Source organism: Camelina sativa, chromosome 3 (genome assembly GCF_000633955.1).
Source record: "Camelina sativa cultivar DH55 chromosome 3, Cs, whole genome shotgun sequence".
Classification (NCBI taxonomy): Eukaryota; Viridiplantae; Streptophyta; class Magnoliopsida; order Brassicales; family Brassicaceae; genus Camelina; species Camelina sativa.
Window position 1 is genome coordinate 14,355,632 of NC_025687.1, and position 23,108 is coordinate 14,378,739.

The 23,108-nt window shown below is 33.4% G+C and overlaps 3 protein-coding genes across 3 annotated transcripts in view; 1 reads left to right on the plus strand and 2 right to left on the minus strand.

The window, feature by feature from the left end:
- Positions 6,103 to 7,756, minus strand: LOC104777061 (probable pectate lyase 4). Its single transcript, XM_010501264.1, has 4 exons — positions 7,103 to 7,756; positions 6,909 to 7,012; positions 6,697 to 6,835; positions 6,103 to 6,520 (listed from the first exon to the last, which is right to left on the minus strand). The coding sequence occupies exons 1-4, from the start codon at positions 7,754 to 7,756 to the stop codon at positions 6,302 to 6,304; spliced, it is 1,116 nt and encodes a 371-aa protein (XP_010499566.1). The 3' UTR covers positions 6,103 to 6,301.
- LOC109130534 (zinc finger BED domain-containing protein RICESLEEPER 1-like) lies at positions 11,678 to 12,168 on the minus strand. Its single transcript, XM_019240169.1, has 2 exons — positions 11,799 to 12,168; positions 11,678 to 11,706 (listed from the first exon to the last, which is right to left on the minus strand). The coding sequence occupies exons 1-2, from the start codon at positions 12,166 to 12,168 to the stop codon at positions 11,678 to 11,680; spliced, it is 399 nt and encodes a 132-aa protein (XP_019095714.1).
- Positions 21,215 to 23,108, plus strand: part of LOC104777062 (CSC1-like protein ERD4) — a gene marked incomplete in the record, with an annotated part of 4,981 nt that continues 3,087 nt past the window's right edge. The window contains 4 exon segments of the mRNA XM_010501265.2: positions 21,215 to 21,845; positions 22,212 to 22,372; positions 22,467 to 22,742; positions 22,828 to 23,108. Coding sequence (XP_010499567.1) covers positions 21,575 to 21,845; positions 22,212 to 22,372; positions 22,467 to 22,742; positions 22,828 to 23,108 — 989 coding nt within the window.

The window sequence follows — 23,108 nt, forward strand, 5'->3', positions numbered from 1 at the left end:
CCTCTTCTCCTTGCCAAACAATAAAGCATCGGGGCCTGATGGATATTGTGTGGAGTTTTTTATGGCTCAGTGGAGCACGGTGGGACCAGATTTGATAGAAGCGGTCATGGAATTTAACTATTCTGGCCAGATCCTGAAGCAATGGAATTTTACTTTTTTAACTCTGATCCCAAAAACTCCAAATGCTTCCAGGATGACGGAGTTTAGACCCCTTGCCTGCTGCAACACCATCTACAAATTTGTGTCGAAGCTTCTTGCCAATCGTCTTAAGGAAGTGCTGCCAGACATTATTGTAAACTCACGATCTGCTTTTATACCGGGAAGGTTGCTCATTGAAAATGTGCTTCTTGCAACAGAACTTGTCCAAGGCTATAATCATAAGCACATCACAGAGAGAGGTATGTTAAAGATAGATTTGAAAAAAGCTTTTGATTCTGTGCAATGGGGATTCATCATCAACGTCCTTAAAGCAATGAACTTCCCAAACCACTTTGTGACACTTATTAAAGAGTGTATCACGACCCCGCGCTTCAGTGTCTCAATGAACGGTGAATCGTGTGGATACTTCAAGGGAGCAAAGGGCTTACGGCAAGGAGACTCTATTTCCCTGTACTTGTTCACTATAGCTATGGAAGTGTTCACCCAAATGCTCAACACTAGTAACAACAGCAACCTCATAGGGCATCACCCATCAGCCATGAACCCTCAAGTAACTCATCTTGCTTTCGCAGATGACATAATGGTTTTCTTTGATGGCAAGAAGGAATCTCTGGAGAATTTTACCAAGGTACTTCATAATTTTGAAGAACTCTCAGATCTACCAATGAACAGAGACAAGACAGACCTATTTTTAGCTGGGGTGAACCAAGATGAAACTTCTGGGTATACTTCCCTTGGATTCAGAATTGGTTCACTCCCCATCCGGTATCTTGGCTTGCCCTTGATGCACAGGAAGTTGCGGGTCTCCGATTATAAGCCTCTGTTAGACAAGATTGCTCTTAGATTCTCTTCTTGGTCTGTGTGTGCACTCTCTTATGCTGGCCGAAGAGAATTATTTTCGACGGTTATATATGGAACTGTCAAATTCTGGGCCTCAAAATTTATCCTGCCAAAAGGGTGTATAAAAAGCATTGAGAGTATGTGTTCAATATTCTTATGGTTTGGGGACATATCCAAAAAACCAAACGCAAAAGTTGCTTGGCAATCGCTCTGTTTACCAAAAGAGGAAGGCGGACTAGGTTTCAAATGCTTTGCTAAATGAAACGTACTCTGTGTCTAAAGCTCATCTGGAGGCTACTAACTGCTAGAGACTCTCTCTGGACTGATTGGATTCGAAATAATAAAATCAAGGATGGGGTGTTTTGGCATATTGATGAGAAGAGACATACTTCGTGGACGTGGAGATCCCTTCTCCACCTTCGTGCTCTTGCGGCCTAATTTATCAGATGTGTGGTAGGTAATGGCGCAAATGCAAGCTTTTGGTTTGACTGGTGGACTCCAGCCCTCTTATACATTTCCTGGGACAATCGGGACCAAACCAACTAGGCATTCTTTTAACAGCAACAATATCTCAAGCTTGCTCAACCTGGGGATGACTTCTCAGACCTGCACGATCCCCTCAAGTTTAATCGCTGCAAATCCTTCTCACAACAATGAAGATTCCCACTCTGTGCTCAGATCTCGATATCTACCTTTGGAAGATAGAAAATGATGAATTGGATCAGTTTAACTCAAAGAAGACTTGGGAGATCATTAGGCATCGACAAGCATCACTTCAATGGACAATATAGGTTTGGTTCAAGGGTGCAATACCGAGACACGCTTTTATGTTGTGGATCACACACCTCAATAGGCTCCCCACGAGATCAAGAATGGCAAACTGGGGAATGCAGATTGAGACTGCCTGTTGTATTTGTGGCACTCACCCTGAAACCCGTGAACATCTCCTACTTCAATGTGAGCTTAGTGAAGAGTTGTGGCTGGAGGCAACCAGGAGACTATGATACAGACCTTTTGTGTTTCACACATGGAATGCTTTCTCAAGTTGGCTAGACATGTCTGACACGACCTTCACCCAGACACTCCGACGGCTAGTGGCACAAGCTACCGTCTATACAATCTGGATTAAGAGGAATGCGCGGCTGTATAACAACGTGGCAACTCCACTGCATATTTTGACCTAACACTTAGATAGGCTGATACGTGATGCCATTATAGCAAAGCCCACCGCAAGAAATTCAGAAGGTTGCTACAAGATTGGTTGAGATTTGAATAATTCTGCTTGGCTTAAGTTATTAGTACCAGATACATGTTTGTCTTTTAATTTTTTTTTGTGGCATCTACTATCTCATGTCTTAAAAGCTATTGTAATTATTACAATTGAGTTTCTTAAATGAAAATTCACAAATTTACAAAAAATATATATATATATATATATACATAAAAATCTTAAATTTAAAATATAGACTTTACCAAGTTATATATTTCTCTCTTTTAGGGTATACAAAAAATTATAAATATAAAGTCAGCATTAAAATTATTATAATTTTAAATAGAATATAAAAGCACTTCACAAGGTAACTATGTATCTGTCATAGTATCTTTCTTTTATAAAATTAATGAGCCATTTAAAAGAAAAAAAAATACTATTGTTGAGATGTCACTGTTTTTTTTTTAATCTGCTGTGATTTTTTTTTATTTTTCTTTTTCTAAAAATAATAATAGAAAAAGAAAGCATGCTAAAACCTGAATTGAGGGTTATATTGGTTAGTTCCCTTTTTTGGTATCATATTGGTTAGTTCTTATAATAAGAAGAAAACGAATCACAAGATTTTTATTAGGGTGGTTTCCATCCATGAATAAACCGTGCCATATAGCTAGAAAGAACCTTAAATTGGAAATTTGGAATCAATATTCAAATAAACTATTAATTCTGTCCTCCAAAAAACCACTATACCAAATGGATCCTAGCGTCTTAACTCGCCTCCCTACAGATTGTTATGGGAGATATATGTAGTTCTGCTATTTCTGTTTTCTCAATATTTTGACCAACCACGTTGTCTCATTCTACAATGAGAGTCAGAAAGTTGTTTTCCTTTTGCTGGTTGCCCTAACTACGAAAGAACCATATATACGGTAAACTATGAGAAGAATCGAATTACTTATAAATTTTGTATGTACTTACAATTTTTGGTATAAATTTATAGTTAAGTGTTTATTCTGTTGCCAAAGATAGTTGTCACATGGACTTGCATGTTTGTATTCCCAAAATCCTTATTTTTCTACTTAATTTTCACGGATTAGATTATGGCAAAAGCCGAAGTGTATGTTCGGTCGATCATTTCAATAATTGTAGTATCGTTTAGGCAAGTCTCTTGGAAAAAAATGCTAATAATAATAAAAGTTATAGAGTTAGGTTTTGGAGAGAAGTAAACGTTTTTACTTCTGAACACACAATCTGAACACATTAAAAAAAAAAAAAAATCAAAATTACTCTAAGATACTAGCAATTGTCTATCATAGACCAAATATTACCAACGAGAACTATCTACGTTCTATCACAAACCAAATATTTTTCACACGAATTATATATCTAATTTAATTTGGTCTACGACTACGAGGGATGATAGATAGTTCTAAGTGACATTATTTACTACGGTAGAAGTTGATAATTTTTGTGTGGACATGATCTAATCTACGCACTGTGATCTGTGAACGGTTAATGGTTCTTGTGTACATCATATATTTTAGGATTTGACTATAAATGCATTATTTTTGTGATTACCAATTTTTTATAACCCTAAAGTACTAAATCAGTTATACTCTTTTTTTTTTTTTTTTTTTTTGAAGTATACAATTCGTCATTGTTAGAAATAGGAGTAAAATTTTGTGAATATTAATCTAAGTTGGTTTATAAAGTAATGTGTTAACCTTAGTATTTCTGGAATTTTTTCTTCTTTACTTTAGGAAATCCATCAATTTGGAAAACTATGAGGTTACTTTTAACTAAATTTAACAAATATCAAAACAAAAACTCTTTATCATAGAAAAAGTGTATATTATAAGGTGGTATCTAGCTAGTCATAATTGATATACTTGAGGAAAATGTGAAATCCAAGAAAGAGTCAAATGCAATGTGCTAGGGAAAAAGTTGCATTGAACTAAGGGTGGCCCGGTTTATCATGTCTCATACCTACTACACTTAAAATGCATTTTTATTTAGAATTTTATTTCTCTCTAAGCAATTTTAAGCTAGTACTGTAGTACATTCCACTTGATACTATGACAAACTTCAACACTAATTTTATAACATGTAATCGGAATCCTAGATATGTTGGAACTTGAAAAATACGTAAGAAATATAGGGATGCACTAAACGGCCGTAAACCTGAAATTTTAATGTTACACTGTAAACGCCTAAAAGTATTATCTTCAGAACGTTTATGGATCTAAGAAAGTAATGTAACAATGTCAATACATAAATAAAATAAAAACAAATCGGTAAATGATAGGGATGTGCGAAGAAATGAAAGAAGAAAGTGACATAATTTGGTTTCACGATGTATAAATAAACATGAGCATGCACTTTTAAGATCTAGTAGTGCGAATCATATCGATGATGTAGGCCATGAAAGAATAAAAAATAAAGTTATATATATCTGGTTTCATATCTGTGCAGTCTAATAATCAATCCTAAAATATATTCTAATTTGGTGGGGGATCTAACAAAAATTTCTCATCAAGATATTTTGATAAATTGTGACTAAGATATGTATATGATAATAATTTGACAAAGATATTGCTTACAGCTCATCACATAAATACGGGTTATCTAAGTCGGATTTTCCTTCTTGTATAAAATTATTAGGTACAATGGATCAGTTATTGATAATTTATAACAAAATGATGAATAATCATACAGCTCATCACAAATTTTAATAAAGTTATAAATAATAAAATAATCAATAACTCATATGTACCATATATTTTGGATCTATATATGCACTTCACAAGATAAATTCTTTTTGAATATATTTATATTCTGTTCACGTTTAAATATAGTAATTTGGACAATTTTTTTTTGTTGTAATGTACACACTCACTTATATTATACTTATGAGTTATGATTCTTCGTAATGATAATCTTCTTCACAATTGGAATTGGTGGATGTATTAGTCTATTATTATGTCAAGTTTTCTTTATAAATACGAATTCTAAACGGCTTTGAAACTGGATGATTTAATTATTATTGTTTTTAAACCTTTTACCAAAGAAAAAATCCATTCGAATGCTGATTATATATGCCTTTTACTTTTCGGTACATCTTTTAACACACGTAAAAAGCGAAAGATAACAAAATATTGATATATTTAAAAAGTAATGTATGTGATAAAAAAGCTATTAGTAATTATTCAGCTCAATTTTTTGCAACATGCTTTCCTAATGGGAGACACTGTTTCATCTTCCTTCATTTTATATTTGTTTTACAAAAATAAATCCTTTTAAAAAAGGATACGAGATGTAGTTTTCAATATCTGTATGCATGAGTTTGATATCATAATTAAGAAGTTTGAATTGTCAGTGTATCACTCTCCAACTGAAGTGAAACCAAAATAGCCTTTAGAAATAATTATTGTAAGTAATCTCATGAAAGTTGATTTCTTCACTCAGCTTTGAACAAACCTAGACCCCAAAAACAAGGCCCATCAAAGCCGAGATGAGATACCTTATCGAGAACCATCCAACGATCTGTTTTAGGAGGTCTCAAAGGCCCATGTAAGGTTCACATAAGATTGGAATGTGGGTCCTTGGTGAAGATTTTGTGAGGGGTTTAGATTGGCATGTTCTATATCGAATAACAATAAAATGTAAAACAATTGACACTTCCATGAGAAAACCATAGATCTAGTTCCTAATTAAGTTCAAGAAGAAGCTAAAACATTCTGAATCATCACACTCATTTCTCATAAAGAAAAACCACCAATGAAATCATAGAACAATCTAACATTATATAGAAGGCAAAAGCGAGAGGTCAATTCAATGCCACTATAACTCGTATGCGATGTAACTAAAAGTCTATTACTATACTCTAACACCATATATTTACAGGATTCAATGCGATATTATATACATTTTATACTAAGAGAGTACATATTAAAATAGAAGTTAAGGGAGTTAATTTTCTGTTAATATTAACGAACTGTGAGGCAATAACCAAAAATTAAAATTACATATCGTTTAATGAAGAAATTGACTTTTTTTTTTGTGTGATCTTCTAATAAAAACGAGGTGAGTAATTGACTAGCAAATTCTACCGGCGTAGCAACGGAGAGGACCGGCGGAGGAAGTAAGAGAAGGGACGAGAGAGCCGTGGGCCACCGGAAACGCCTCTCCTCCTTTGTACAACGGCTTGACTGCTCCACCAGACGGCACGAAGAAAGCTCCATTCATGAAAACGTCTTTAGTCGTACTCCATTTCCATTTTTTAGAATCAGCTGCAGTTGTCATTCTCTTCGTCACCTACATATATGTATACACAACGTTGTACTCGAACAAATACACATTTATTAGAGCTACTCAAAGTCAATATCTATATAAACCCGAGTGCATCATGTAATATGTTATTTTAACGTGAGAATATGTCATCGTTAAATTAAATCTTATTGCATGATAATATCTAAAATGAAGATCGATACCTGTTTACTGCTACGCTTGTCGGGAGCAACGAAGTAGTTGCCTTCACTATAGATAATTGGATCGGCACTTCCTCCGATCGCATACATTTGCCATTTCTCGTATCTATTGTTTGCTACATGCGCATACCCTCTCCTTACCCTGATCACATATCGATCTATGTCAGCATTTTCTAATCTAATCCAGTTAAATTGAACTCTATATATATACTTACCTAGGCATTCTCTCAATGAGACCTGGTCCAAAATAGTTGAATGCAATTGTAACTCTCATGATCTTATCTCCCATAAACTTGTCATCATGTCCGAGTAACATCACCTTCACAATAACACACCAATTTTTTCATCAAATACTAGCTTAAATATTATTTTTGGTACTGTTTAGGAAATATGATAAACTCTTACGTACTTTATCATGCTGGGTGAAATAGTTATTAGAGATAGTGACAGCCGTAGACAAAAAAATCACATCGATCAAACCATCTTGGCTCCGAGACAAGAAACAATGATCGATCCAAATATGTGAAGATTGGAAAACGCGGATACCGTCACCATCCAATTTTTCCTTCGGACCTGGTTTACAATCATGGATACTTATCCCATGTATAATGACATGTTTCACAAGTTTCATCCTTATGCACGGCCCGTTGCCTATTTCAACTTTTGCCCCTCTCCCGTCTATCGTCTTGTAGCTGTTCACATAGAGCTCGCTTTTCAACACTATCACCATGTCACGTGCGAATGTGATCCATAGCGGTTTTGGTTGGACCACTGCATATCTTAGCGTTCCAGGTTTAGGTTTTACAGGGTCGTCTGATGGGTCTGTAACCACGTAGATGGGACCGTTTTTGCCCCCCAACGCAGCTTTTCCGTACCCTACCGCGCAATGTGCAAGAGCTTGACGGCTAGTCGCCCATTTAGGGTTTCTTCGCCAGCAAGCATCAATTGGATTTAGTGATATCTTCGCGAGGGTGTAACCATTACTACGATTATAAGCAGACTCTACAAGAGGAGAAGCGAAAATTGCAAAGAGAAGTGAAATTGTTATTACGATAGAATCCATTTTCTTGAAGATGTTGATGCTTGAATTGAACTAGGTGTGTGCAAATATCTATGCATGAGTCACAACATAGATGTGAGCTACAGAGTATACGTATAAGTTATCAATAGACTTATAAGTATATAAGTATTTGCATTACATGTATGAATTTTATGTATGCGTGTGAAAGATGAGAAGGTGTGACACACATGCAGATAATGCAATCTACAAGAGATTTTTAAAGGAAATGTCATTTTTAAGTTTTTATTTTGCAAAATGTCATTATAATTACATATTTAAATAGAAGTATTTATTTTGCAAAATATCATTATAAGTTTTAAGTTTTTATTTTGCAAAATGACTGTAAAAAAAATACATATTTACATGTCAAACATTTCCTCAATGTTTTACATTAGCCTTTCTTCTTGGCTATCTCCTACCAGTTTGCTTGGTACCAACTAACTAGGTTCTTGCTCCATGATTGATCCTTGTTGAACTTTGTACTATTATTGTCTAACAGTGACACATAGAACCTGGTAGGCTATATAACATTGAGGACATAAAGAACTACATGACATAAGATTTGGATTTAGTAAATTAATTTTTAGTTGGATTTTGATCTTCCTAAGAAATCTCCTAGTTATATATAATAATGTAATGGACCATATATTTAATGTGAAAATATATGTTTTATAGATAGGGAGAATAGTCCGAACTTTAAATGAGTTTATATTTTCATCATTTGAATTTAAATGTTTATAGAAATACCTTTTTGAACAATGCTCTTCCTCTCTTAATTAGATAGAGTGGCCGCACTGCTTGTACTGTCCATGTGTTACAGTGTTAGTTTGAATTTGGCCTCTATATGTAAATGTTAGTAATAGCCGAACAAGTTTGGGATCTATCTTATCAGTGTAATTAAGAAATATTTAAAGATTAGAGAAAGTTAGACCCTGGTAGGTCATCATATATATGAACATCGCTCCAAAGTCTAGGTATTGGGCAGGATCCAGTTTTAAAACATAGTTGCAGGCTTACGTCAAAATACGAACTAAAATATTTCATAGTTGCACAATTCTCCCATTTTTTTCCTTGTTCTGTTGGAGTCTCGTAAAAGAAATTGTTTGGGCCGTGCATATTAACGGCCCATCATATTAGTCAGCTAAACAATGAAAACGATCAGCGATGTTATAGTGTATTGACCAAATGGGGGATTATAGGTGTCAACATAAAGTAGATGTGTAAGGTTTTAATAAGTTTTCTTCTTAGAATAAGTATATGGTAATCTGGAGATATATAATATGGTATAGCTTGCTCAGGCATATGCAAGTCAAGTATAAATAACTTATTTTGGCCGGAGGTACACGTACCATTTAATTAATTTTCTTTTGTCATATTGTCACCAAAATGCTATACATTACATGTGACTGATTCGTTGCATAGCGACAACACCAGAAATATGGTAAATTATAGTAACCTGATATTCAGTTTTGGAATAATAGTAATGATACTTTGTTCTGTGTGATTGAATATTGCCTTTGATTGCAAGTCATGCAGAATAATTCAAACTGTATTTTTTACTAGTAGGAGTCACGTCTCCCATACAATGATTATGAAATAAACTTAGTTTGAAAATCCTTATGTTTTGATTCGTTTTGTATAGTCCACATATCACACAATTATACTATGGTGTTGCGCAATTTAAATTGGTCGTTGTATTCTATCAAATAGCCTATATAATAAAATAAAAATTAATCAGTAGGTTCGGTTTCCAGACATTTTAAATCCTTAAGATTCTAAGTCGTAGTCTCGTAGAAGTCAATATTCTTACAACCAATTACTTGCAATATTTTCCCAAGCAAATTACAAGTCTATGGGCAAATGTACATATATCATCGATCGTGAAAGCAACGAAGCTTACACAATGAAATTAATCTACCAAATTTGCTTCTCACGAATCTCTTCCTATTTCGATAATGATCTAAATTCGAAGATTAGTCTAGATTTTGTTTAGAGTACATAAGAATGCCTATGATTTCAAATACCTACAACTTATTTTTTTGGTAATGAACTACCTACAACATATGAAAACCATTTGTTTTGTCTCTTTTGATATAGAAGTTGTAAAGTGGGGGTAATCTGCATAAATATCATCAATATCAGCATCATACAATGGGGTTGTAAAACAAAGTTTAAATAATTTTTTATCTAAAAGTAAAAGTTTCTTATTAGATATGTATATTCATTTATCCAGTGGTATTAACGGCATATCGCATTGTATGCTAACACTTTAATTCTAGATATTTTCAGTCTTGACATAATAATTCTATATTAACTTTTTGCTAATACAACTTGATTAAAATACGCAGACCCATCTAATAGATATTTGAAATATCATTTGATCATTGTTCATACCCGTAAGTAGAAGAAGAAACTTGATGAGGTGGTGGGTCTTGGTTTATGTACATGTCGACGTGAAAAAGAGAAAAATAATAAATATCAGCAAAAGGAGTTTGGACCCGATCAATAGCCACCTAACCAAATCTGTGAACCGCGTTACTTTCAATTAACAAATACAAAACTGAAATTATTTGTAGATAAGGTTTGGGGTGGCCCGGAGCCGAATATTCGGCCAAATTGAGGGTCTCTGTATCCGTATCCGTATTCGGAGGATACGCAATTCTATTATCCGTTTCCGATTCTGGAAAACCGGATATCCGAACATTCGGATATCCGTTAAAATTTAGGATATCTAGATCCGATCGGTTAGTCAAATTTTTTGATTATTATGAATACTACCTGTTTTAATAAAAGAAACAATACTAGGGATACCAAATACATAAGATTTATGTTTGATACATCAAATTCCCAACAGTTCAACAAAAAAAAAAGCAAAAAGTTCAAAAGATTGATGTATCTTGATGTCCCTCTTCCTTGATATCTGAAAAAGAGAGAAACATATGTGTTACATATATGAAATTCATAATAACATCTAGAAAGACTATTATTAGCCCTGGGCATTCGGGTATCCGATCGGATTCGGGTTCGGATGTTCGGGTTTTCGGATGTAGAGATATAAAACCCAATCGGGTATTTTATGATATCGGGTCGGATTCGGGTAATTTGGCTTCGGGTTCGGGTAATTTCGGGTATACCCGAATTCATTAAAAAAAAAAAATCTTTTTTTTTCCTGTCGTGAAAAAAAAAAAAAAAAAACTTTCTACCTCCCTCTACTTGTTTCCTTCTTCTTCGTCTCCCTTTACTTCAACCAAAACCCCTAATTTTGTTTATCCATTGCCAACACTTCAATAATCAAATCATTTACTTTCTCTACCAAATCTAACAATATCTATAGCAAATTATATGTTATGATTTATATTTATCTTCCAACCTCACTCACTTACTCCTCAAACCCCACAAAATATCACTATTTTTTTTTTTAGATTTGTTTGTCATGTTTCTAGTAAAATTGATCTGGGGTCTGGAAAAAGATAAAAAAATTATCGATTATGTTGATGTTGATTGAGAAAGAAAAAAATAAGTCAATTTTAGAATATATGAATATATATAAATACTTAATGTTTTTATTCTATGACAGAATAATTAAGGTAGCAAAATGGTTTATGATGCATCAATTAATGTCTAAAGTATTGGGTTCAAATCCACTTAGATGCATTTTTGTATTTATTTTGGGTTGATTCGGATCTACTTCGGATATCGGGTAATACCCGAACCCGATCAGGTATCCGAATTTCAAATAAACTAAATCCAATCGGGTACTTAATACTATCCGAATCCGAACCAAACTGCTTATTTCGGGTTGCGTTTGGGTTGGGTTCGGGTTCGGGTTTCGGATTCGGTTAAAATGCCCAGGCCTAACTATTATGATTTTAGAGGGTAAAGAATCTAATATTACCTCATCCTCACACACCCATTAAGCGTTGGTCATGGCTGTAAATTTGAAGTCTTCACTTCTGTAAATAATAAGTAGCAATCATTAGTACTTGAAAAGCTATAAAAATTCACAAACCTAGAAGATATATAACAAAAAAAAAAGACATATTACCAGATTCAATATACTCAAGCTCAGCAACCATTTCTTCTACTCTTAAATCTTCATCATTGTCATGGTACCAATCTTGGGTACAAATCAAAGCTTCCACAACTCTTGGTGTGAACGAACTACGAAAGCGATCTATTACTCGACTACCTGCACTAAATGCAGATTCTGATGCGACCGTTGACACAGGTATGGCCAGCATATCTCTTGCCATCAGGGACAAAACCTTATATTTAGATCCAGTTGTCTTCCACCAATGCAATATGTCAAAATCAGGATTCTTTCGATCCTCTCGAATATCATCCAAATAATACTCCAGCTCTGACTTTGTTGAATCAGCCTCTACACTTTCCTCATCATCAAACATCTCATCCATCATTACATGTCTCTGTGTTCTGTCCTTAGAACGATCTAACCCTGAATTTACATTACCTTCGGATCCCACTGATTCTTGTAATTGCAAAGATGTATAATATTCAAATAATCTGTCTAAAGCGTTTGTGATCTTGGTAATCAAACAACTAGCCTCAGAGTTAGGATAAGTACCTTGAATCATCCACTTTACCCATCTCATTTTGTATCGCGGATCAAGAACTGCAGCAACATAGATCATCATGTTTGTATTGTCAAAATTGCCCAAATACTTATAAAATTTGAGCTTCATTTTTTCAGCCATAGCTTTCTTGTATTCATCCCCCCATTGTGTCCATCTTCATAATCATCCAGCCCACACCGAATATTTCTTTCATATATGTATTGCTAGTTACATATTTAGATCCAGAAATATTCACAGTTGCATCATAAAAATATTGCAAGATAGGTGATAAAGCAGTAGCATAAGCCCAATCACTATCATTTGGTTCAGCCTTGCGGATCTTAGTAAGCTCTACAACATACTTCTCATCTTCTAGCTCCAACATATCAAACCCTTTCTTGAGAGTCACATCAGATTGTAGCATTAAAAATGTTGAGTTCCATCTTGTCTCAACATCTATGCAAAGACCAGCCTTTGTCTCAACCTTTTGATGCTTTAAACATTCCCTAAACGTTTTCAGCCTACTTGGTGAAGATCTAACATACCTAACAGCTGATCGGATCCTTAAGATTGCACCATGTACCTCTTGAAGACCATCTCTCACAATTAAACCCAAAATATGAGCGCTACATCTCATGTGAAGAAAGTCTCCATTCAAGACAGTTGTTCCCCATGAAGTCAACTTCCTTTTCAAGTATTTTAATGCAAGATCGTTAGAACTTGCATTATCAACTGTAATGGTGAACACTTTAGTAATTCCCCAAAAAACCAAGCATTTTTCAATCATTCTACCTATGGTTTCACCAGCATGATTATCAACAATGCAGAAATTGATGATTCTTTTGTGTAGCCTCCAAGCATCATCTACATAGTGAGCAGTTAGACACATGTAGCTCATATTTTGTATAGATGTCCAGCAGTCTGTAGTCAAAGAGATACTACCTTTATAGTTTCTAAAAAACTTTCTAAGCTTGCTCCTTTCATCTTCAAAAATCTCTAATGCATCTCTAGTCACAGTTTTGCGACAAGGCATTACAAAAAGTGGTTGAGATATCTGCATGAAACGTATGAACCCCTTATGTTCAACAAATCTGAAAGGTAACTCATCCATGATAATCATTTCTACCAATGCTTTGCGACTTGCAGACGGACTAAATGCTACTAAAGACGACACTTTACTACCAGCTCTACCATCTCCTTGATTCTGATGAAACAAGGTTGACTGTTTCATTTTTTTTCCCATCCCTTTCACCATCAAGTTCTTCCTGAGGCATCATTTTGCATGTTTTAAGGTGACCTCCCATTGCACTAGTTGTGACACCATCCTTAGTTCTACAACTAATCAGTCCAGAACAATGCATACACTTAGCCTTACCATATACTTCAGACTCCACAAAATGCAACCAGACTATCGACTTCTTCTTTGATACTTCAGACCCAGAAGCTGTTGAAAAATTTGTCTCTTCAGTGTTCTCATGCAACTCAGGTTCAACACTCTCATCCGCATTGCCACAATTGTCTGTGGATATTGTAGTTTCGTCTTCCATCTATACAGAAAAATAAAAGCACACATTCCTGTCAACAACACGTTCATGTCAAGCACAATCAAGTTAATCTGTTGATATACTCTAATAAGGGTCGAGATTAAAATGAACATATACCAGAGTTGTTTTAAGAAAAGGATCTGTTGATACTTGATTAAAATGAACACAATCAAGTTAATCTGTTGATACTTGATTTGAAACCATGAATGGTGAGAGATTTTGCTTACCTTTCAAGAAGCTCCAAAGAATGATCTGTAGTAGAAGAAGCAAGCCGCAAGTTTTGATCGCTCTTTATTCTCTTTTGCAAAATCGCAAGCAGACAACAACAATGGCGTAATTTTTTTTTTCTAGGACAGCGGCTTGACCTAATGTCTCCACTCTCCAATCTCCACGAGCTTTTGTTACTTTAGTTAATTAAAAAAAAAATTGTTGATAAGTGATGGAAAAACGATGACATGTGTTTTTTTGGGCTTATGCCTTATGGGCTCTAATAAAAATCGTTGGACGTTGTTGTTTATAAACTATTGACCAAGCCCACATGTAATATAAACATAAATACACAACTACTTCGGATATCCGGATATCCGGTTCTAGTTATTTTAGCTATCCGGATCCAGATCCGGATCTGGCCGGATCCGTAAAACCAATATCCGGATCTGGATCCGCCTATACCGGATATCCTATTTTCCGGAGCGGAGCATGGTGGATGCCGGATCGGATACCGGATCCCGGATAGTAAGTCTCAGGGCTAGTTTGGGGGACATTTTCAAGTTTTTTTCGATGTCGGCAGCAATGAAGTTTACGTCAACGTGGCAACAACTGGACCACAACGACTATTTTTTTTTCATTGGGTCCTTTTTGTCTTGTGAGTAACACAAACTTTATCAAATTCCCATAAATTTATATATAGATATAGTGATTTTTTTTTTTTTGATAAAAAAAAAAATATATAGTGATTTTTATTCGCTTATCTATATTAATGGCCTGTCTTAGTGAAACCCACTGTTTTTGTCCAGTGAATTTGTTATCTTTTTAATTCAGTTAGATGCCAAAAGAATAACATCTATTTTACATCTATCTAGTGTGGATTTTACCCAATCGACATAAAAAGGAAGGACCGGTGGTAGTGATGATACTACTAGCTACTGGTCATGGAAAATAACAAACAAAACTATCACTTTCATGGCACACACAAACTAAAAAGAAAAAAATAAGCATCTGTCTTAAAACTCCCCATGGCTTAAATCATAACCAATTTAAAGACAGTCCCCTCTCGACACATAAACATANTTTTTTTTTTTTTTTTTTTTTTTTAGACATAGTTATTGGTTACGAGATCGTTGTCAGTCACCTTAACTCTTTATCTTTTAAGTATGTCGTGGACGTCTTTCGATTTTTATCCGTTTATCTTCGAAACCTTTTGAAACTGCATTAACGATTTCTTTGTCTCTCTGTCTCGTATTTATTGTGCAAACGTACAAGACATTAATTTCTTACGTAGATTACACACACACACAAGGTATGATGGTATATGTTTCTTTTTTTTTTGGGTATCAAATAAGATGGTGGATGGTGGATGGTATATAATGTGATAGACTTTTAGAGTAACAAATAAGAAGAGAGACGAATCTAAAATGAAGAAAATTAAATTTAATGATTAGGGGGTATTCCACAGCTATCTAACAAAACTGAAGGAAAAAGGAAGAAAAAATGTGTTGTTTCTGAATAGTTTGTTATTTTTGTTGTTGATGATGTATATGCGGATGAGGCAATAATAAAGTGCAGAAAGTAAATAATATAAGAACTTTGTTAACGAGGTTCGGTTTTTCCTACTCCCCGGGACTACGGCCAGATTTCGATTTCACTAGAACATGAAAGCAAATACAACATATTCGCAAACGCGTAAATCAAACACAACCCTCTTAATTCACCGCTCTGTTCTATAACATGAAATCTTAAGAATAAATCTCTACCCTTAATTAAACTCACACCGAGCCTAGATTCAAACCAAGATAACCTAAAGTTGGGCTAAACTCCCCCTGAGTCTAGACTTCAGATCTTCAACTCTCTTGAGCAACCTTCACACACACGTCACACCGACAAACAAAGAAGCTTGAACAACACAAGCACCAAACCGCGAAACTAAGCCGCACACAAACACAGAAAGCTCCCTAGGATTTATCTTTATGCCTCAGCTCTCTTCCTTCTCTTGGACATGCCCAAAACCTCCTTATATATCCATCAATACTTCCTAATCACCATAGGAGAAGATTTCCAAATTCCATAAGAAAAGGATTTTTTCCTTTTTGCTATTTTCCTTTTATTTGTAAAATTTCAATTTAATCAACCAAAGAAATAGTAATTTTCCTCTTAAATTCATCATCAAATCTTCCTTCAATATTGCCTTCTCAAACCTTCTAGAAACTTCTCACTCACCTAAAACAACAACAATCTTGTATCATGTCTTGAATCACACATACACTACTTCAACCATCCAATACATCTTCAGATGAATGGACGAATAATAGAGAAATTAAAAGCTTTATCTATTTTTATGTCTTCTAGTCACACTCAACCCATATGGTCATAGATCTACTAACAGATTCGACAAATTTGTGTATGATTTTCTTAAATAAATGATATACAGTAAAACCTCTATAAATTAATAAGGTCGGGACTATGAAATTTTTATTAATTTATAAAAAAATTTAATTATCGATAAATTAATAAAATATTAACTTATGAAGAGATTTTTTATATATATAATTTTGAAAACTTTATATTACAAAATAAGATACTTTTGTTATGATACACATTTTTATAGAATTTTTTTAATTTATAATATTGACTATCGTAATAGGATTGATGTTAATAGTTTACTTAATTGTCTAGGTGAAAATGATAAATGTTAGAAGTTTAAGCTTTAGAAGAAATTGTTGGTGTTATCTTCCATGGTAATGACGAAGTCGAAAAACATATTGCGGTGCTTTTAGAAACAATTACATGTAAAAAGACAATTATCGAATCTAGGACTCTACTCAATTTTTTGATGTGATTTGAGAAGACAACATCAAAACTTTTTAATACAATGAAAAAGATTATATATGAGTTCCAACTATAATGCAGATATAAGAATAGACAAACAATAATAAAGTCATATTTCACTAAATTTTCTTATATATATATATATATATATTTAGTGTATATCATTATTAATTTATGATATTGTTGGGACCATATTTTTACATAGGATTTTCAAAAAATTATTATCTTATTATTTTATCAAATAATTTTATTTTTTACACCGGCCCAACTCGGAACCGGACAAATTTATAGCGAATAATAATTTAAAGAGTATTAATTTATAGAGTACCTAGTGTATAGTGTATAAGGTGACTAGTAGTACCTAACTAGCTTATTCAAAAAAAAGAAATAAAGAGAGAAAATATAATTATCTATTTTCTACAAAAATATCATCACTTATTGGTTATCGAATGATACAAATGAATTACTATCACTTATGAAACTAATTCTAAAAGTGACAATATAAACTATAATGCGCCAATTTGAACAATCGATAAAAATATTTCCATCAACTATAGTGAATTTGTAAACATGTCAAGAACGGATTTGCGTCTAAATGGAATATAATGACACATGTCACCGATGATGCATTTTAAGCACATTTTGTCTCAACGGAAGAGCAAACTATCAGATGTTTAAAAGTTATACAAACTGATTTTCAGTGTGAGAACAAACTACATATGTGATTTTCAATGCGAAATAGCTGTTAAAATAAACATATATATCATGTGTAGCTTGAATTGAAGTGTACATTACTTGAAAAAACAACTTTGATAAAGATACCAGTAACGTGAGAGGGAGATTTAGTGAATCAATGCATATAAGAACTAAGAAGCATTGAAATGTACAGTATGACAAACTTACGGCAAGGAAATTAATATAGACATATTAAGTCGTGTTAACTTCGTTTGTTTAAAACTCTGGAAGTTATGTTCATTTAAATTACTATGAGAAAATGCGTTATGTATTTCCATTTGATTTTTTAGAAATATATATGTTTCCGTTTTTCCCATAACTAGATAAAAAAGCCGCACTACCCCACGGAAATTGTTTTCTAATAGAAATATGATTAGAAACAATTTAAAAGACTTTTAAGATTTAATATCTTGCATTTGCTCATAATTTAGTAGTTTTGACTTAATTATTTTATTTATGTACGCATACATTAATAAATATATGCTATATATTACTTTTACAAAGTATTTTGTTGATATACACTCACACATAATTTGTTTGTTTGTTGATACAAACTCACAAATAATAGCTCATTTATATTATTTTATAGCAAAATTTGTTTTTTTAGAAAATTATATGAACTTCAATCTAAAGATTTTTTTTTGAAACCTCCTAAGGATAACTTCTATCTTTTAAAAAAAACGTTTACTCATCAATTTAAATTATAGTGCTAGATTTCATACTAATGGTTTCATATTTCTATGATTTAATAAGATTTTTATTTTAATTCTTTTTACTTCATATAAGTATGAGCTAGTGCTAGGTTTCATTATAATTCTATACTCTAACTAAATTTAACTTTCATGAAACATATGATTTTATTATGTAATCTTAAGAACCAAATTCTTTTAACCAAATTCTTTTTGTTTCTGAAAAACATTATAACGATCTTTATATAATTTATATATTAAAATGAATTACAAAAATTTATTCGAGATAAGAAAAAATAGCTGACAAATGTATTACAATAAATTATTTCATTAAATATTGCATAATTAAAAAAGAAAATAAAACACGCATGAAAATGTTAGAAAATATTCAAAGATCAAAAATAAATAATGGAGATAGATCTTTCCAACTTAGTTCTCTTGTTGTGCAATGATCAGAAATTCAGAGTTTAGAAGAAATTGCTGCTACTATTTTTCAAGGTGATGATGAAGTTGAAGAAGATATGACGATATCTTTAGAACCAGTTACACGTAAGGAAGCAATTATCGCGTCAAGAACTCTCTACAATTTTTGGATGCGATTTGAGAAGACAACACCAGAAGTTTTTGATGCAGTCAGAAAGATTAGAGATGCTCTCCAACAAGAATGCAAATTCAAAAACAAACAAACAACAATAGATTCATATTTCACTAGATATTCTTAGATATATATATATATATATAGATATATATATATACTAGTTTATTTGATTATTAATTTATGATATTGATGGGACCATATTTTTACATGGGATTTTTTAAAAAGTTATTAATTTATTATTTTATCGAATAATGTCCAAAATTACACTAGTCCCAACTTGGGACTGGAGAAATTTATTAATTTATAGAGGTTATTAATTTACCGAATATTAATTTATAGAGGTTCTACTGTACATGAATATAGTAGAAGATGATGAAAGAATGATTACTTATAAGATGATGGAACTAAAACATACAACATATATCGATCTTCAAAAAATCAAAAACAATATAAGATACATATCATATAGTCTCTAAAATTAAAATTTAGAATTAAAATTTTACAATGATATTTAATTTGGTTTTCTAACACATACAACAACAAAAAGCACAAAAATACAATATGAGAAAATGAGAAAAATGAGAAAATGAGAAAATGAGAGAATGAAAGAATGAAAGAATGAGTATTTATAGGATTAAAAATTATAGGAGTTATAATTAAATAAAAAAGTGTGATAGTTAATTCTAATTTATTGTTGAATTTTGGGAATGTAGAAGAAGTTACGTTTTTGTAACTATACATAAATTGAATCACACTAAAGAGAGGTGGTTGACTATCCATATAAGGAGTTACGTTTTTTAGAAAAGATATGAATATTTTTGGAGTTACAAAAGAGAAAATTAAAAGCAAATAGTGGAGTTTAGAGTTATGACAAAGGAAAAAATATAAATGGAAATTGTGGAGTTATCAGATATGTATTGGGGGACAATTTATTGACTATTGATTAAATTTGTAAACTTAATCACCATCACATCTAATTATCATTATATATAAATTTGTAATTATTATAAATGAGTAAAAAGAAAAGAAAAAAATAGTAATTAATGCAAATCAACCAATAAGGAGAGACCAAAACCTTACTTTTATATATATGATTATGTGTTTTTAACTTTTTATTACAAAAATTCATAATCTTTAAATTTTACAAAATAAATGTATATTCGCTACTATATGTATTTTAAACTATCTAAGGGATATGTAAAACATGTTTTGGTAGTAAGTGATAGCTAATTTATGAGTAAGACTAGTAAGTAATTATACAAGTAAAAAACGTTAAAAACGTTTTCTCGAATCAACACTAGAAAATATAAGGGAGTATAGACTTTAAAAGTACAAAAAGAGGAAAATCCTAAGAATAATTTACTATTGAGAAAAGGCGAATTGAGTTGTATAACAAAAAAAAAATTATAATTCCCAAACTAACCATTCTAACTATAAATCAATTATATTTTTTGTACTTATGTATTAATGACAGTTTTTGCCCTTTCTAATTATTTTATTTTTTATTTTTAACCACTATCATCCCTTCCACCATCTCTAGCTACTTTTGACTTCCGGCCACCACCACTTCTGGCCAACCTCCGACCGACATCCGACCAACTTCTGGCCGACCTCCAGCCAACATTCGGCCGACTTCCGGCCAACATCCGGCCAACCTCCGGCCACCACCACCGCCCAACCTCTGGCCTCCACTCCACCTCCGACCACCACCACTGCACATCTCCAACCACCCTACCTCCAGCCAGCCACCACCCCATTATCATTACTATCACCAAACCTAACACTAAAATGGTAATTTTAATTACCTTTTATGTTATTTTCTTAATTTTTTTAAATAGTATGCTATATTTTTCTATAATTTTTAATTTTGGTCATACAGCTAATTCACCTTTGAAAAAATAAAAGTTAAAAAGAAAAGAACAAAATGGAAATTTATACCAAACTAGCATTTAAAGAGTTTTTTCTGAACTTCCACATGGAGAAAAATAAAAGAAAAACATATGAGTAAATTCACAACTAGAAAGTAATAGTAATAACCAAGGATTTTACAAGTAAAAATAGGTTTCAACTTTCAAGACAACAACAATAGAAAATAGAAGGGAATAGAAACTTCAAAAGTACAAAAAGAGGAAAATTTGTGAAAGAAAAAAAAAGGAACAAAATGGATGGGTAAAGAAAGAGAGAGAGGGGTGCCCTGAAGTAGGGTTGAATCCAGCTCCTTTGGTGTCTCTTTCGTCAACACCTGTCGGCCTTCTCACTTAAACACGCTCTTCACTCTCTTCTCACACCTCTCCCTCTCCCCACCATTTAATCTCTTAATCTACTCACAATTTTTTTGATTCCTCCATAAACAAACCCAATTACACAAGATTAAACAATTATTAGAAAAAATATCTTCTTTCTTTTTCTTTTCTGTGAAATGATACATCAAAGATAAAAGGACAAAGGAAGAAAAAAAGCCTGTCCTCTCTCACCTGTAAGGCTGGTAATTACCCGAAGAAGCAAGAACAACAACATTACACACTTCCTCTCTTTCTCTTAAAAACGGTTACTTTCCTTCTTTTGTTCTTTTAAAAACTGCTACTTTGAGAGGATTTTAGAAAGAAAACAGAGAGCTTGCATCTGGCAAAACCCAGATGGAATTCGGATCTTTTCTTGTGTCCTTAGGGACATCCGCGGCTATCTTCGTCGTTCTCATGCTTCTCTTCACTTGGCTTTCTCGAAAACCCGGTAATGTTACGATTTACTACCCGAATCGGATCATTAAAGGGTTGGAACCTTGGGAAGGCACCTCCTTGACTCGAAACCCTTTGGCTTGGATGCGTGAAGCTTTCACTTCTTCTGAACAAGATATTGTTAACGTTTCCGGTGTCGACACTGCCGTCCACTTTGTCTTCTTGAGCACTGGTTCGATCTCTCTCTCCCTCTCTCTCTCTGGGCAACTTTAGTTTGTTCATAGAGTGGTTACTATTGAAGGATCTTGTGGATATCTGCTAATTTCTGTTGGTTTTGATTTGGGTTTGAGATTTAACCTAAGAAAGTTTCAATCTTTGGGGACAATTTGGGGAGAAAAGTTTCAAAATGATGTTTTTGTTGTTGTCTCTGACGATTCTGTTTTGCTATGCTGTGTTATGTTTGTATCTCTCCTTAAATTAAGTACCTTTTCTTGTAGATGTTGTCATGTTGATATGGTTCAGTACTTCAGTTGATGTTCACAAGAACATGACAAAGTGTTTCTGATGTCTTGAAACTGGCTTTTTTTGTTTGACGCAGCTCTTGGGATATTTGCTTGTTCCGGTCTTCTTCTCTTACCGACTCTACTACCTATAGCCGCAACAGACCACAATTTAAAGACCCGTTCAAAGAACGCCACAGATACCACAAGCAAAGGAACATTTAGCCAAATTGATAATCTATCAATGGCTAACATCACAGTAAGTAATCACAATCACAAACAAAGACTTCATTTTCAGATATTGCGGTTTTGATCTTCTAAAGCAAAAAATGTGTATCCTTTCAACTGAACAGAAAAAAAGTCCGAGGCTTTGGGCGTTCCTAGGAGCTGTTTACTGGATATCTTTGGTCACTTATTTCTTCTTGTGGAAAGCTTATAAGCATGTCTCTACATTAAGAGCTCAAGCTCTCATGTCCACTGATGTAAAACCCGAGCAGTTCGCTATTCTTGTTAGGGATATGCCTCATCCGCCTGACGGACAGACACAGAAAGAGTTCATTGACTCTTATTTCAGAGAAATATACCCTGAGACATTCTACAGATCCCTTGTCGTAACAGAAAACAGCAAGGTATCTATCTGTTTGTTCTGCACTAATGTTTTATGCATCATATTGTTAAAACAATTTTAATCTTTGCTCTTCGTTTGATTTGTAGGTTAATAAGATATGGGAAAAGTTGGAAGGGTACAAGAAGAAACTTGCGCGTGCAGAAGCGATAAATGAAGCCACTAATAACCGACCCACGAATAAAACCGGCATGTGTGGACTAGTTGGTAAACAAGTAGACAGCATTGAGTATTACACCGAGCTAATCAACGAGTCTGTAGCCAAGCTAGAAACAGAGCAGAAAGCTGTTCTTGCTGAAAAGCAGCAAACTGCAGCAATTGTTTTCTTCAACAATAGGATTACTGCTGCATCAGCCGCTCAGTCTTTGCA

Excerpts from the sequence above, each read along its gene's own strand:
- LOC104777061 (XM_010501264.1), bottom strand. The coding sequence starts at position 7,756 with ATGGATTCTATCGTAATAACAATTTCACTTCTCTTTGCAATTTTCGCT. Across the intron at positions 6,836-6,908 it reads CTCATTGAGAGAATGCCTAG|GGTAAGGAGAGGGTATGCGC; the intron begins GTAAGTATATAT and ends ATATGTGATCAG. Across the intron at positions 6,521-6,696 it reads ACAAGCGTAGCAGTAAACAG|GTGACGAAGAGAATGACAAC; the intron begins GTATCGATCTTC and ends ACATATATGTAG.
- LOC109130534 (XM_019240169.1), bottom strand. The coding sequence starts at position 12,168 with ATGGATGAGATGTTTGATGATGAGGAAAGTGTAGAGGCTGATTCAACA. Across the intron at positions 11,707-11,798 it reads GCTTGAGTATATTGAATCTG|AAGTGAAGACTTCAAATTTA; the intron begins GTAATATGTCTT and ends TATTATTTACAG.